This window comes from Crocodylus siamensis, chromosome 1 (assembly GCF_052110815.1).
Source record: "Crocodylus siamensis isolate JL-2025a chromosome 1, ASM5211081v1, whole genome shotgun sequence".
NCBI classification, from domain to species: domain Eukaryota; kingdom Metazoa; phylum Chordata; order Crocodylia; family Crocodylidae; genus Crocodylus; species Crocodylus siamensis.
Genome location: NC_143395.1, coordinates 228,523,870 through 228,540,340, shown reverse-complemented (window position 1 = coordinate 228,540,340; position 16,471 = coordinate 228,523,870). Strand labels below are relative to the sequence as shown.

The following is a 16,471-nucleotide window of genomic DNA, read 5'->3' as shown; positions in this document are numbered from 1 at the left end:
TGCAGAGCAGTTTTAAAATGCTTTTTACCACCTGAAACAATGACTCTAATTTATTCTTCATTTCATTCTCATGAGTTTCATTGTCTAACACTGCAGGTGAATTTGCCTTGTATAACAAAATGAGCTCGTAAAGTTTAGTGCAAAATTTAGTTTGAATGGTGTTGTGGTTGTCTGGGCTGCAATATTCTTTAGAAATAATATCATTCTGTATAGTCTATTGGACTGTATATTTAACATTTTAAAATGAGAGCTAGATCTTATGTTATCATTTGTTAACCTGTTTTGTGTGAATCATTTTATAATAAATATTAAACATTTTTGCATGTTTATCTACAGCTGTCAGTGGCCAATAATCGGCTGGTACGAATGATGGGTGTAGCAAAACTGACTCAGCTCCGGGTACTAAACCTGCCTCACAATAGTATTGGTTATGTGGAGGGCTTGAAGGATCTGGTGCACCTGGAATGGCTCAACCTGGCAGGAAATAACCTGAAGGTGAAATATTTATTTTTCAGCTTTTCAAAATCTGGTATCAGAATACAGTGGGAAACTGGAAAGCCCTTCCAGGAGTTGAATATTTTTCCAGTATTTGAATAAGTGATCTCCAATTAATTGGCATAAATAAGTAAATTGCAAAATGTAATGGGAATTGCGTCATTTTAAAAATCATCATCGTTTACTAAACATACTTTTTTCCTAACCAAAGTTCTTCATACTTGAAAATTAGAAGCTTTCCTGGCTGTTTTATTGAGACTTATAAGCTTCAGAAAGAATTGCATAATAGTAATGTAAATTCTCATTTGATGACAGAGAAGAGAGGTTTTTGATTTCTCATTACTTCTCTCGTTGTAGATGATAGATCAGATCAACAGCTGCACATCTCTTCAACATCTTGATCTATCGGACAATAATATATCTCAAATAGGAGATCTCTCCAAGCTTGCATCTCTAAAGGTAAATGCAGTGTTACCTTTCTACTGTCTGTCATCTCTTTTAAAAAAGCATCATATCAGGTAACACTATTGTCCAGGCCCATGCAATTTTAACTAGTCATGCATACCTACTTGTCAGAAGTTATGAAGAATTATTATCCCCACTTTAAAGATGGAAAAAAACAAGGCTATGATTCTCTTGTAATCACTTGGTGATTTGGCCAAGGCTGCCAAAAGTAGTACTGAAGATATTAAAAACAAATGACCCCCATCCTTTATAAAACTGAATTTTTTATAGGAAAATTCTGCTTTTAAATAGTATGATTATTCCAAGCAAAAATCTGTTTGTAGAAACTTACTTCTGACTTGTTGATTTACAATTTTGTGCTCTGAAGCTGTTGCTATTAAGAAAAACATTTTGATCAAAATGGTAATGTTTAATGATGATGTTTTCGTTTTATAGACTCTTTTGCTCCATGGAAATATTATAACTTCTCTTCGAACAGCCCCTGTTTGCCTACCTCAAAGTCTGACCATTCTTTCATTGGCAGAAAATGAAATCAGGGACTTAAATGAGGTAACAAATGTGGAGAATTTAGCATAAAAAGTTTTTAACTTTAGAAGCGGCTAGTTGTGTAGTTCTTTTGAGAGCAAAATACTTAGAGTGCAAGTAAAACAGCCATTATTTTCTTCAAATTTGACAGACTGCTGAAGGTTTTTACTATTGGTAATTGGTGTTCATAACCAGGTATCCTGGTTTTCTCTAATAGAAATTCTCTGATTTAAATCGCCCCCACCCCCCTATATTCTCTGATAAAGTGCCCCAAATCCATGATTAATATGAAATGCTACTATAGATAGATGCCTTGCCAGGGTGACGCGGGGCTCATAGCAGTAAGGAGCTTCACCACCTGGCCCTGCTCTGCTCTGCTGCACCGGGTCCCACCCACTGGACTGTGGAGGACCTGGGGAAGGGCAGCAGGGTAGGGAGCCCTGACCCCACAGCAGGCAGCCCACCCCTGCCCTCCCCCTGAGAGTGCACACAGCGGCTGGGAGCCGGCCCCACCCAACCCCCAGACAAAGTTCCCTGTCCCACTACCTACCAGGACCCTGTGGTTTCTCATTCCAGCTCCAGGCCCCGAGTCCTGGCTGGGCAGCAGCCCCAGCCTTGCCCAGCTCCCTCCCTTCCTCTCTACTGGGGCTTCAACCACTGCCCCCTGCCCCACAGACTTAGAGATTTACCTGTGAGAGCTGCTTCCCTGTCTGCCTAGTGGCCACATGCATATACATGCATATGACACCCCCTGCCTGCTTGTCCTCTTCCCACTCCCCCCAGCCCCTTGTAGGCTGGAACTCTGCTAGCCTGCAGAGAGCTTTTTGCAAAACTGCAAAAGCCGCATGTCCCTCCGTTAGAAGGGGAAACCTGCGTTTTTCTCCGCCCTTCTGTGGGAAACAGAAAACTCAGATCCCTGGTAATAATGGTGTACACTGAACAGCTACACAGAATAGCTAATCCTTTGCTGTGGAGGTGTGCTCTTAAAACTGAAAGGAAATAACTGGGATGGAAGTTCTAACTTCCAGCCAGCCTTTTATTTTAATTTGTTTTTATTTATTTAATTTCCTAGTTCCATTGCTCAAGAATGCCTAATGCACAGTCCCAGGCTCAGACGCTGCCTACAAATTCATAAAACACTATTCACAGCTGTCTTTTCCCTGGATTCAACAGATTAAAAACAAGACTGGTCAGCTGCAGGCCTCTGCTGCTGAAAAATCCTACAAGTAATTTCTGTTCTAATGATAGGCTCACTCTGGATCTAAACTGCCTCAAAATTTACGTTTTTGGTTTTGATTCTGTTTCTTTATCAAGGAGCAGACAAGGAGAAGTTAATTGTTCTTTTATGGTCTCTTTTAACTTTTTTATGAATAAATGTTGTGACAGTTGTCAGCATGCCATTGCTGAGGGAATCCCTTAATGTGGCCGGATGCTCATTCTTCCTTCCTCTTCTTTAAATCAGTACATCTTTGCTGTTGAGTGTGACCATGTTTATAAGGCCATCCTTACCACTTGTTCTGAATCAGAATGATATAAATATACAAAAATTCCATTCCCCTGAGACACAAAAATGAGGTGATGCTTTCCAAAGGTAATGGCAGCTAACATATTACAGGAGAGTGACTTATTGATAGTGTTCCTACTGGGATCAGGGTGGTAGTGGGGTGTGTTTGTTTGGGTGGTTTTTTGTTTTTTCCAACATGCATTTTTGCATTTCAAATGCTTTTCTGCCTAAGATGTCCAGGCAATAGAAGTATTGCATATGTTGTAAACACCAGGTAGTTCTCTTTAATCAACAAAGATATTCTTTATTTCAGATTTCTTTCTTGGCTTCTCTCCCTGAGTTGGAGCAGTTGTCAATTATGAGCAATCCTTGTGTGATGGCTACGCCTTCTATTCCTGGATTTGACTATCGACCCTATATTGTCAGTTGGTGTTTGAACCTTAAAGTTCTAGATGGATATGTGATTTCTCAGAAAGAAAGGTGAAAGTGTTTTTAAAATTTCTTTTTTTTATTTAGTCAATAAGTTTTTAAATGCATTTGTATGCAGTGGTAAATCCAGATGATCAGAAATTAAATCTCTAATTGCTACCATACTCGCTGTTTTTTAAAAAAAAATTAAATGCTCATTGTCACTGCTGTCACGTATGATGTTCAAAATGTGATTTCTTCTGAATATGGCATGATGTTCCCTGAGTCTCGGGTTTTCATTGTGCTGCTTCCAATTTTAAAATTTCAGATTTGATTTCTGCAAATACTCTGAAGAGTAATCCTGCTTTGAACATCTCTACTAATAGACACATTCAGATGTTGATAGGATACAAAAAAATGGCATGATAATAGGTGAAGTGAATAAAATATTAAGAGCTAAATGAAGAAGATAAGGGCCAAGGCTACAACTGATTCATCAATCAGAGTAACAGTTGCAGTAAATTATCCTCAAAGCCCTGTTTTTGTATGAGGAAACAAAGTATTTCCCCCAGCTCTTCTGAAGATCCTTATGTGTTTGGCTTTTGTGAAAATGCAGGGTTTGGATTTATATGGTATAGGCACCAATTAGAAGAAAAGTAACCAAAGAGTTGCAATGAGAAAATGGCTTGCATGCTCTAGTTCTGATTTTTATGCAAAGACATTACCTCCTCTTTTTCTTCCTCCCAGTTTGAAAGCAGAATGGCTTTATAGTCAAGGTAAAGGGCGATCTTATCGACCTGGCCAGCACGTTCAGTTAGTTCAGTACCTTGCCACTGTTTGTCCTCTTATTTCTTCATATGGTCTCCAGACTGAAGAGGATGCCAAACTGGAAAAAATACTGAGTAAGCAGAGGTGAGAACATTTTATCCTTCTTCATCAATGTCATATGTAACAGAAGCATTTAGGAAGTACTGTTCTAGATAACCGAGAGGTTTTAAAGGAGACCACTTAATTTTGACAGACTGGGACCTGGTCCTGTGAGTCTGTTCTTGTGAGTAGTTTCTTTGGATTCTTGCATGTACACTATTTCCCTTGATCAGTCCCTTCTTTTCAGATGGTTTTATCTTTTTTTTTTTTTCTCCCCATAAAGTAACTCAAAGTTTTTAGTTGCTTTCAGATCTCGTTTTGAAAGATAAGGATTTTTTTTTTTAAATGATATCATTTTGTTTCTGCTCAGGCTCCACCAGAGGCAACTGATGTACCAAAGCCAAAATGAAGGACCAGTTACATCCTCTACTCCCAACAAAGGGGTGTCACTTGTGTGTGAACAAAGCAGTCTTGCCCTGGCACCACAGATAGTCCTTGAAAGCGGTAAAGTCCAAATTTATTCTTGTGCTGCTGTGTATGGCAATACAGTTCTGGCTACACCTTGGTTCCGAACCTCATGCCTCTGACTTCTATTTGTATACTGAAAACAGTAATTACTAAAATAGTGAAAAGATTATTATTATTTAGTATATCACATTTTTTGGTGTTTGCTACTTCAATTGCTCTGTCTTGTTAGGTAGAAGATTCTTCAGGAAGGGGCTGTCTCTTGCTTTGTGTTATCATGACCAGCACACTTTGGGCACCTATAAACATGCTCTGATGCATTCTGAATGTGTCAAAGCAGATTCAGTTAATGCTTCAGACCAGATTCAGTTAATCCAGTTCCAAGTAGTGTGCTGATTTAATTAAGTCTTCTGAAGTGTTCTAATCAGAACCCTCCAGCCTGCTGCAGTGTCTCATGTATACAGTGTCCCCATGTTTCATAATGGTGGTGAGGGCACTTTAAAGCTTTAGTTAAAGTGCTGCCACTGCTATTTTGAAACATGGGATGCTGAATACACAAGATGCTGAATACTAGTAGCAAATGGTACAGATATTATTCAGTAACTCTGCAGGCTTTTTAATTAAAGCGGCTCTAATTAAAACACCCCATCCTGGAGCACATGTAAAAATGCCCCTTAGGTCTCTGTGCTAGTGTTACATCAGCATTAAATTGCAGTTATTGCACCTTACTTGGAACTGCTGGATTCTTAATTAAAACAGAAGATGAAGACCTCTTCATTTTAAATGGATTATATTAATTAAATGGAGCATAACTTAAATTTGGCTTTTTGTTCTTCTAGAACCTGTTATCCAAATGAATTCTTGGGTTGGGCCAAGCACCAATGATGATCACTCTTATGCAGCAAAGAATGCCTTTCCAGTTGAAAGAAGTTGTCGCAAAGAACTGTACCTGGAAGATGTACAGACTGATGAAGACAAACTGAACAGCAGTCTTCTCTCCTCCGAGTCTACTTTTATGCCTGTTGCTTCAGGATTGTCTCCTGTATCTCCAACTACAGAACAGAGGCTACATGGAATTACTTCAGACATTGAAGATGATGATGCTACAGTGATTGAATTTGTGAAAGGAGTTAATAAGGAGGGTGCAGATAACGAACAGGAAAAGATTTCTTGGGTTACAACAGAGTGCTCCATCAAAGCAACAGAATCTGTAGAAGCTCAAGAGAAAAATAAAGAGGCTGAATTATTATCTTTCCTTAATTCAGCAACAGTTGCTGCTGATGTGACTGCTAGTACTAGCTGCTCTCTAGCCTCCTGTGTAGACCAAGTTCTCGGGAGTTACTCTATCCCATCAGTGAATGATGAACAAACTCTTCTTTCAGACCAAACTGTAAAGAAAGATTCTATTGATGAATTGGCTTCTGTGGACCATGATGCAGGTGAATTGCAAAAACTGAACAAAGCAGCCACCAAGCTTCAGGCCTGCTGGAGAGGATTTTGCACAAGGAACTACCATCCCAAAGCCAAGGAAGTGCGTTATGAAATTCGCCTAAGCAGAATGCAAGAGCACATTGTTTGCTTAACTGATGAAGTAACAAAGTAAGTAAGAAGTCCTGCCTTGCATTCTGATTGTCCAGTGTGAATTGACATAGGTGTAGAACAAAAATTAAAATGCTTTGATGCATTTCAGAATAAGTATACACTCTCCTTGGCTTGACTTTTTTTCCTATGCATAAGAGCTTTTGCTGCCTCTAACAGCTTCCACGTTCTAATCAAATATACGTAGAACATCCCATCCTCTCTCTCTATCTAGCTCTATCCAAGCATGCTTTGGGTTAGAAGTTTTACACCTTCCTGGTTCCAAGACATTGCACTCTAGTAGAGGAGCAGAAAAGTTTAGTGACGCATCTGAGTTAGGCATTTGCTCCTAGATAGCAGAGAGATCCTGTATGGCCCTGAATATGAAGAGTGGTTCTAGTATCATCAAAGGGATGACAGCATTGTACAGGTTTTTCCCAGTATTTAAAATGTCCGTTCTTTTTGGAAAAGTGAGAGTCTGAAAAAGCATGATGTGCTTCCCTAGTTCATGAGAGTTCATATCAGGCTTGCTCAGTTCAAAAGACTTTTTAAATTATTTTTCCTATCTGCTTTCCCTTCCTACACTATAACAATCAGTATAAGTTATTTTTGTTCTGTTTCTGGCAGCAGGTAGCAAAGGGTCTACGGCAGAGCTGTCAAACATACCGCCCACAGCTTGGATCCAGCCTGCAGAGCCCTGCCTTGTGGCCCCTTGTGCTGCCCCTGGGTCTGATCAGGCTGATACAATATGTGCCTGTGGTACAAGGCTGGTCTGTGAGCCAGATCCTGTCCATGGATCCCTACCTCTTCCTCTCTCCCTTCCCCTAGCGTTCCTGATCCAGCGGCCACTCCAGCTACTCTGGGATCTGAGCAGCTGGAATGGGTGCTGTGTATGGTGCGCTCTGCCTAGAGCAGCAGAGGCAGTGGCTGCCCCACATAGCGCCCATCCGGGCAGCTCCAGGACTATGCTGCATGTGACACCTACTCCAGCCCATCCTGGATTCATGATGCATGTTGTGCCTGCGAGCATTGTGTGCAGCATGAGTCCCAGATGGGCTAGAAAATGTGCCGTGCCTGGCATGTGCCTCAGAGTAGGCATCCATTGCATGTAGCTCAATTGCTGCTCTGGCCAGTCTGCACTGCATGTAATGCCCATTCTGTCTACTCCAGGTCCCACACTGGCTGCAGTAGTTGCCATATCAGGTATGCTATGAGAGAGGGTCTGTTGGCCTAATCTGGCCCATAGACCAACCCCATGCCACTCATCTAGATTATGGGGCTGCATGAATTTGACACTCCTTCTCTGTGGGTTCAAATCAGGCCCTCAAGTAACTGCTCTGAAACACCTTCACCATAAGATAATACTTCTGGTTACACTTGTCACCCCTTTGGCTTAGTTTGGGATGTATGCAAATTACTGAGCATATGGCTTGGCACAGAGGATTTTTAGTGGTGTTGATAAATAACAGGAAATCTGAAAGTTTGATACTTGGAATACAGGCTGAAATTACAAAGCTGGTGATTTAGAGTTGACATTGGGTAAAATTAAGCAGTCTGATACAACCAGAGATGCAGTAAAGCAGAATCTCATGATATCCTTGCAGTAATACTTTCAGAGAAGAAAGCCTTGCTTCAGAGTGGTGTGGTTTGGTGTTTAAGTGCTCATACCTTATAGCTGGAAAGAAGCAGAACTCATCTGGCATACTGGATGCCTTCTTAGTTAATGGATAATATCTGTACTGTTTGCTACTAGCACTCTGAAGCAATATATAGAAGCCCTTTCATTTGACTGACCATCTTCATCCTAATGATTTATGTGCCTGCAACAAGAGGTCCACAGAAGTAAGTGAGAGCCCTCAGGTAGGCAGTTCTGTGGAAGTTGTCCAGCAGTACATTAGTCCTGCTTTAGAACAGCCTTCTTAAATGTCAGTTCTCTAAGGAGGTAATGGAGAATGGAATAAAAAGAACTAACAGTAAAAAAACACAAGGGTACTCTCAAACAGTATTTGAAATCACTCCAGCAGCTAAATGAATGTGATGACAAGAAAAACTAAACTAAGAAGAATGACTAAACACTTTACTCTGTTGTTTCTTTAGACAATAGTGTTATACAAAAGGTTTTTATATGGAACATGTTGGTCTTGTCACTCAAGGAAACATTGCATTATTAAGTTAAATATCTTGTGTGTTTTAGACTAATAAGAGAGAGAGATGAAGAAAAGATTCAAAGACTTATACAGGAGGAGGCTATCAGCTACCTTTGGAACCAGGTAAATATCTTTAGTACTTTTATCCTATTATGAATTAAAAAGCATACTTTTCAGTTGTAAATATTGAAAAAAATGTGAATGTAGCCCTGACTGCCATGACTTGGAGTAATGGACACCTTGCCAGCAAGTTATTTGGTGATAGCTGTTTTGTTTCTAGCAATTTAGAAGAAGGATGCATCACCACTGCAAAATGTATTTACCCAAATCCAAGGTAACTTCAAATGTAAGACCCTTCCCCAATAATTAGATTCTATACATGGGGAAATTATAAACTTGTTATAACTTCCTATGTCTAGAACCTAATTACTGGGGAGAGGTCCTACATTTTTCCTGCTGCAGGAGTGGGGGGTGGAATAGTGGGCAGAGCATGAAGGACCAGACCCTTGCCCCTTGGTTGTTTGCCTGCTGCCTGCACCCTCACATGCCTCCTTGCTGCCAGCCTCTTGCTTCTGTCCTTCCAGTCCCTGCCTCCCTACTCCTTGATCCCCTCTACAATTTGCTTCCCACCCCTTATCATAACTGTGCCCGTCTCCTATGGCTGCTCCATCCCAGTCCCTGTCTCTCCCCTCTTCCTGCACCCTTATCTTCTGTTGCGGTTCTGCTCTGACTAGGAGATAGTGTGCAGCAGCCATGGCCAGGGCCCAGCCTAGCCAGAGAGAAACAGTGGCAGTTCCCAGCTGGCTGGGTCTGGGCTGGAGGGACTAGAGCTGGGGCACAAGGTAAGGGGTGGGGAGGGAGCAGGTTGAAGGGGGCAGCTGCAGGCAAAAGAGGTAGGGCTCAGGCAGGGGGTTAAGCCGGGCAGACTCTGGCAGAGGTCAGCTCAACTGGGGCTTCATCTCAGAGCCTATGGCCAAAGCTGGAGCCAAGCCACTGCCTGCCCTGGGCTGCTACTTAAATCTAGGTCAAGGCTTTTTTTCCTGTGTTGTCCAGGGGGGAGCTCATTTTTGGATTTGAATAAATATGTTGAGAATCAGGCCCAGATAAGTTTTCATTACTAAAATTTAAAATTGAGTTAGGAATTGTAAAAAGGAGAAAATGCTGGAGAAAGTAACTGAGTTGATCCTAAGTGTGGTCAAAAAATAATTTGGTGATTGCCCCAGTATCCACTGAAACTATCCAGTCATGTTGCCTCTGGAAGCAATGGATTAGTGTTTCATTAAGTTCTAAAGCTAACAGTTTTATGCTGTATCTAAAAGCGTGTGTACTCTGTGTGGAAAGAGATCTATAGTTGTAGCATCCAAATAGAAACGTCTAAACACGAGTCATCTCCTTTAAAAGCATCACACTTCTCTTCTTCAAGGGCCTTTTATACTCTTGTTGGAGCTCTCATTTGATACATATCCAGTTACAATGCTCTATCCAAAGAGGACTCCATATGGCTTCTGTTGAGGCCTATCAATGCGTAGACTCTAAGCTAGAAATAATAAAGGTCATTGTTTCATAATGTAAAGTGCATCTTTCCCTTTGTCTAGGCAGAATCCCTTTTTATTTTTTTGATCCCTCCCAATTGTATGCTGTTTATTTACAGACTTACTGCCAGGTTTAGCAAATGGCTTTGTTTTCCTTGTTTCATAACAATTTTTTTTTTGTGGTTTGCAGGTTCAATCACTTCAACAGTGGCAATTTACAATGAACCAAAATCTTAATACAATCTGGCAGCATCCTGTTTCTATATCAAGTACTTTGAATTCATCCAGCCTACCTGTTCAGTCAACCAGTCTCTTTCAAGAATCTTATTCTGATGTTAGTTCTACCTGTTCGGCTTCAGTAGCTGAAACTATTCTGGAGAAATTTTTACCAGAGTTCCCAGACTCTGGCTTTCACTCCTCCATGATTGATCAGACCCACGTTAGTGATTTACATGGCTCTGAAAATAGTTTTACTCATGGGAGTGATAGTTTTCTTGTAGAAAATTCTATAGACACAGTCAAATATTTTGGGGATTCTGTTTCAGAAGGTCCTTCCAATGCAGAAGATGCTCTGGTAGACTCTGGGGATCAGAGTAAGGAGAGCTCTAACAGCGAGCAAGACAGTAGTCTTTTGCAGCAGTATCTGACATCTGTTCAGCAGCTAGAAGAGGATGATGACAGGACATGTTGCAGTGATGGGACAGAAGGAAGTAGGCCCCAGACAGCAGCTTCAGAGGAAAAACAAGATTCTTTATATGACACAGTTTCTGTAGACACTCAAGACTTGGCTTCACTTGCACAAGATGAAATGAGTCAGATGTCAGAAAGCTGTAAATTGAATTCAGGTGTAGTGGAAGCAAAACAAACAGAGTGCGACTCTTCATTTCAGGTGCTGCCTGTTGGCATACCTGTCTAGTAGTTTAGCTCTGTGGATATTTAGGGAACTATTTAACACCTCTGTCTCCCCCCCATGTATACAGCACTGGCATTCTTTTTTCTATTTGTATTTTGTTCTAGATTCCTCTGCCCATGTTACCAGGAAGGCTTAACTTTAAATAGCATTTTGCTACTCTTATAGATGAATATTAACACTAACCATGCTAAACTGAAATGAGCAAGTTCTCAGTGATGGTCATTATGCACTTTATTTCTCGTCAACTGAATTGTATCTGAGCAACTGGTTTCCGTAGTGTAATACAGAAGATTATGGGTTTTTTCCTATATGTAAAATAGCTCAGATTTAGTAAGACGTCACTTTTCCTTGATGACAGAATTTGAGTTCTCACTCTACAAAAATAGCATGAATTGAAGAGTTGAGAAGCATGAAGATTATGTGCATACATATCAGTGTCAACTCACAGAAGAGATGACAATAGGGGTTAATAGATTTTTTTCTCTTTATCTTGGAGTAAGTATCTTGACCAAGATTTCAAACAACTAGGGCTTTGCAACTAGGGTTTTTAAATCAGTGGCATGAATTTTTCTTTTTTCTCCTTTAACTGAAGCTTTGCACTTTTTTCAAAACAAGCCACTTACGTAGGGGTTTAAACATGGACTAAGGGGACTTGAACATTAGCAATCTACTTTTATTTGGAAAAAAACATGTCTTGAGTTTTGTCTCCAATATGGTGCAAGCTACTTGTTCTTTCTCAGGTAAAACTCAGCTGGAGTCAGTGAAAGTCTTTTCTAAAAATAAGGGCTTCAAAAGGACATACAAAATGAGAATAGTTTGGTTGAAGTGGGAAGCTTGATGACTTGTGTAAAGGTATTGGCCTCTACAAAAAAAATCTCTGTCATATGCAGGTACTTAGAACATGCATGAATCTCAGGATTTTAATTAGTGTGATGGGCCACAAGCCCTTGTCTATGTGTAAACATTAGGAGGAAAATCCAGAAGTGGTTCCCTCCACCTAGGTTGCACGTAAGGTAGCATTCAGTGTGTGATGATTTCAGTCGGTTTTCAATATTAATTGTGGGCCTGTATGCTTCTAGTGGATGAATGTGCAAAGCTAATTTTGTTATGTTCTCCATTTAAATTCTGGGCAAGCAGTGATAAGATGAATTATTAATGGTGTTTATTTTCCCAATTCATCATGTTCTGCACTGTTCTGGGAAAGAAAGGAGCGCTCAGCATGCCACAAAAGTAGCAACACTCAGCTATAGAGTTGAGAGAAGATGTTAGTAAAATAACTGTCAAGTAACCTGCCATAAGGCTTACCATCAAGTTCATTACTGTTGCATTTCTGAGTATCCAAAACCAATGCTGCAACCATTTTCATGTGTGGATGTCTCCGAGGTCAGCTGCACTCATCTCATGAACAGATACAGATTTTAACTTTTGGCACTACTTTGTCACAAAATAGCACCATTGCATCTTTCGGTTTAAAGGGACTTTTCCAAATATACGAACATTACAAAATATAGCTATCCCCTGGATTTTCAATGCCTTGATTCCTAGTCTGTTTCAGGTCCTAACATGGAATTCAACTCTGTGCAAAGTTGGCAAAGCCCAAGGCATCATTTGAGCCTTCAACATAGAGCTTAAATGGGACTTAAGTGATATATTAATCTTGGACTAGTTAACTGCAAAGGGATGAAGTTACCTTTGAAGAATAAAATTTACCTTTGTATATAGTACAACCCTTCATTTTCCCAAAAGACTGGGGGGGATGTTATTGGATAATCAAAGGAGTTTTTTGTTTTAATCAAACATTATGGCACTAGACTCTTGAATAATTACTATACTTAGAAAATGTGAGGCTGTAGCATGTGAAGAATTTGCCTTTCCATCTAATTCTAGTTTTAAAATAGATCTATGACATGATTGGTTTGGCATTCAGATCTTTAGCTCTAACGAGAGAAAACCTTCATTTTCCATTATGTTGCTAGGTATTATGGAATCTCTGAACTTTATGGGATTGGGCCTTTAGAGGGTTGGTAATTTTGTATCAATCAAGTTCCACAAGACTGAGTTTGTATATTTCAGTGTGAGAAGATTTCTCTGCTGCACACGATGCAATTGCCAAATCTTAGAAGGAATGTAGAATTGGTGATTGGGTACATGAAGCAATGAGTTTTCTCTCTGGTGACTGCATATCAGTTTAGTGTGTTGTCATGTTGGAAAAATAATTAACAGTTCTGTTAATCTCTTCGGCTCAAGAAAATATCACTTCCTGACCAGTTTAATTCTCAAAGGCACCATAAATATTTTGCTCTTTTACATTTAAGTGTCTCATGTGCTGCCAGTATCTAAAATGAGAAAAAAGTGGTGCCCTACAACTGCCAAAATGTGATAACTTTGTGAAAGTAATTTTCTATGAAAACCCCTGTAATGGTGAAACTTGCAAACAGATATGCATGATGACTTATTTTAACCAATGCTTCTGTCAGCTGTGAAAAAATAGCAAAATAGATACCAACTTAATATTCAGCTTTATCTTGATACTTTTAAAAGCTTTGAAGTTTGAAAAAAAACCTTTTCTGTTATTGTGCAGTACGTTTTGCATGTATAGGAGGTAAATTGCCTAAATTGAACATATACAAATTCCATTGAGAGGTGAAAATTGTGTTAACTATAGCTTTTCCAGGGTTAAAAGCAATTAGTTTGTACATATGCAGAAAAAGTATTATGTTGACCCTGAGTTAAAGAGCACTGTAGAAAACAAGAGACAATGAAAGATAAATTTGAAAAATAGCAAAAGAAAGCCCCTTGATGTGTGCTAAAAATAGCTCGTTTGAGCCCTTACTGGCTTGTCAAAGAAGCAGTTTTCATGGTGGTTCCATAGTTTAATTTGTGAATTAACATTTACTTTTTGTTTTCTGGCATGAACTTTTAACAATGTAATTAAGTCAGATTCTTGTCTTTGCTATGTATTCATGCCAACAGCCAGCAATGAATGGAATCTACACACTGGAAGAAGGCGGCAAGATTTGGCCTGTCACTTGCATGATCTCCGCATCTACAGTTTTTCCTTATTCTCGTGTTTAGCTCTTTTTTGGTCAATAGAAAAATGTGGTGGGTTTTTTTTTTGTGGCAAAGATCTTTGTATTAGTGTTTGGTTTTTTTTAAATCCACATTGACTATAGATTGGAGGGCACTGCATTTTTGTACATCTTATTTTCTCTTCATAGGTGGTACCTTCAGCTTTTAATTACAGTCTATGATAGTTTGTTGTAATATTTGGTAAACTGAATGGTTCAGATAGTTTGAGAAAATGGGACCGGAATACTGGCTTGAAGGGAAGCCTAGTTACACATCTCTATTTTAAAACTAAACAAGCACCCACAAAGAGGACAGTCGATTTTATATGTTAAGTAATGTCTTCCTTTAGGGAAAAAACATGGGAAGGTTTTCCTATTGATGATCATGGATAAATTGCTATTTTTGCCATCTTAAATTATCTTTATATAAAAGTCACATTTCTAGGTTCCTTTCATATCAAAAACTGTCATCACAGTTAGTTCTGGATAGTTAACGAAAGTGGAATTTCTAGTTCCAGAAGTTTCTGAATGACTATTAATCTATCTTGTTCTGTTTTGTTAAGTAGACAGAGGATGAGTGCTAGTAGGATGGCACGGAGTATCAACCTCACTGTTCCCACTGACTTCAAAGGAAATGATTCAGATTGATGCTCACTGCCTCTCAAAAAATATTTAGGGTAGATTATCATCATATTTACAAGTAGGCTTTCATTACAGTGCAAGATTGCAAGTTTGATGTATTCATTCAAAAACACAAGTATCCTTTAGCAAATAGGTTGGGGAGGACTCTTGATAAACTAAATGGCACAAGTGTAGCAGAACTTTTTATTTATAGATTTTTTTTTTTCCTATAAGGCCCTACAACATGCATGCCACAACTAAAATAAAAATGCACTTAGCAGTTTGTCTGCCTGTATATAAACATGGCTTGTTTTTTCCCTGAATAATGTGGAATGCCCTTAAGCTTGCATTTGATTTTTTTTTTTAAATATTATAGTGTATTTACATTTTTATGATCTTCTTGTAGATATTGTCTGCAGAATTCCAAGCCTTATTTCTATTTGTGAAATGTTGTTTGAGGAACTTGCCAAATCCAAGAAATGAAAGATGCTTTCCTCTAAGTCTGCCTTAGTTTATTGAAGGGGTAATGTATCAAGCACACTTACCTCATTCATGAGAAGGCAGAATGGAGATCTCCTGAATCAAAATGTGATATAAAACTGATCACTTTTTATGCTTTTAAAAAGTGGAAAGGAGAGCTTTTTCCCTGTTCTGTAATACTTTTTTTGTCTTGCGGACTGTGCCACCCAATCTAGAAAATGTCAAGTTCAATGAAACTTTTCAAAAAGTCTCCCTCTAGAATGATAAATCGTTTCCCTGATGTGGTGTTCGAAAAACTGTTTTGCAAAGAATCCTTTCTGGCCTTCTCTGCCTTGATAGAATAGCAAATCTTGGCTACCTTAAAAGTTTGCTTCTCTTCAACAAACACAAAATCCTTAAGTCTCATAAGAGACTCTGTATGAGTATTAAAGGGCAGGTGTTTTAACTGTATAAGTGCCATCCTGAAACTTACTGGAGTAATAGTCACAATCCTGTATTTCTCTTGGACCAAAAGTTGTTGTGGATGCCAGGTAGTGTTCTGGATACATAATGAATGCAGAATGTCTAGCTCTAGGAGCTTCAGAATGATATTTAATCTATCTTGGTGCTGTTTGGTAAGCAAAAATGATAAGGAAACCACTTTTACAGCTACCTGACATGTATAAATACATTGGGCCAAATTCACCCTTACTTTAATTCCAGCAAAGTAAATTTTGTTATGTTTAGAGTCTTCTTTCACAGTAGTATTCTACCTCCTAAACTAGAGTCTTAAGGAAAGTACAATTAGGCCTTGATTTGTCTTTATACTTCTCACTGTTTTCTGTGAAGAATGGTGGGTGGTTAAACTGGTACAGTTCATATATTTTCTATGAGTGTTTACATTTATGAAGTTATTGGTTCTTATATAGATTTTGTTTGTACCTCTAAGTTTTGAATTTTAAATAAATTATTTGTATACTTATTGGAAGCATGATTGTTCTTGGTCCTGAGTTTTATATTAATATCATGGCTGGTAGTCACTGTCTTGACAAGGTAGAGGCTTTTAATGTCTTTCATCTGAAGATAGCTAAATGATTTACAACTATGAAGCTTAAATGAGTAATAACAGAAGGTAGGTATTGATTTTCAAGCTTGGGTATGGAGTTGCTAACAACCAGATTCACAAGGGCCTTTAGGTATATAAATACTTCTATGATTTTGGATCTAAGAGGTTAGGTGCCTGCTTTATCACGCCTGAAGAAAATAGGGCTAGGGTAGAAGGCAATTTTTGCTTCTATTTGTGTCTTGTGTGTTTGTTAGATCCATGTTGAGGACTAAGATCCTGATACCCATTCTGTTGCTTCAACCCCAGGACTATTTCTATGTTTATTTTCTTTTATCATTTTAGAAGGGCTTAGAGGTTT

At 39.1% G+C, this 16,471-nt stretch overlaps 1 protein-coding gene across 1 annotated transcript in view; it reads left to right on the top strand.

Moving 5' to 3' along the window:
- Positions 1 to 16,029, top strand: part of CEP97 (centrosomal protein 97) — a 32,107-nt gene extending 16,078 nt beyond the window's left edge. The window contains exons 3-11 of the mRNA XM_090058373.1: positions 337 to 495; positions 853 to 954; positions 1,396 to 1,509; positions 3,303 to 3,469; positions 4,145 to 4,309; positions 4,635 to 4,768; positions 5,569 to 6,328; positions 8,502 to 8,577; positions 10,177 to 16,029. Of these exons, the coding sequence (XP_089914499.1) occupies positions 337 to 495; positions 853 to 954; positions 1,396 to 1,509; positions 3,303 to 3,469; positions 4,145 to 4,309; positions 4,635 to 4,768; positions 5,569 to 6,328; positions 8,502 to 8,577; positions 10,177 to 10,902 (2,403 nt within the window). The 3' untranslated portion in view covers positions 10,903 to 16,029. The remainder of the gene's footprint in view (positions 1 to 336; positions 496 to 852; positions 955 to 1,395; positions 1,510 to 3,302; positions 3,470 to 4,144; positions 4,310 to 4,634; positions 4,769 to 5,568; positions 6,329 to 8,501; positions 8,578 to 10,176) is intronic.
- Positions 16,030 to 16,471: the final 442 nt, after the last annotated feature.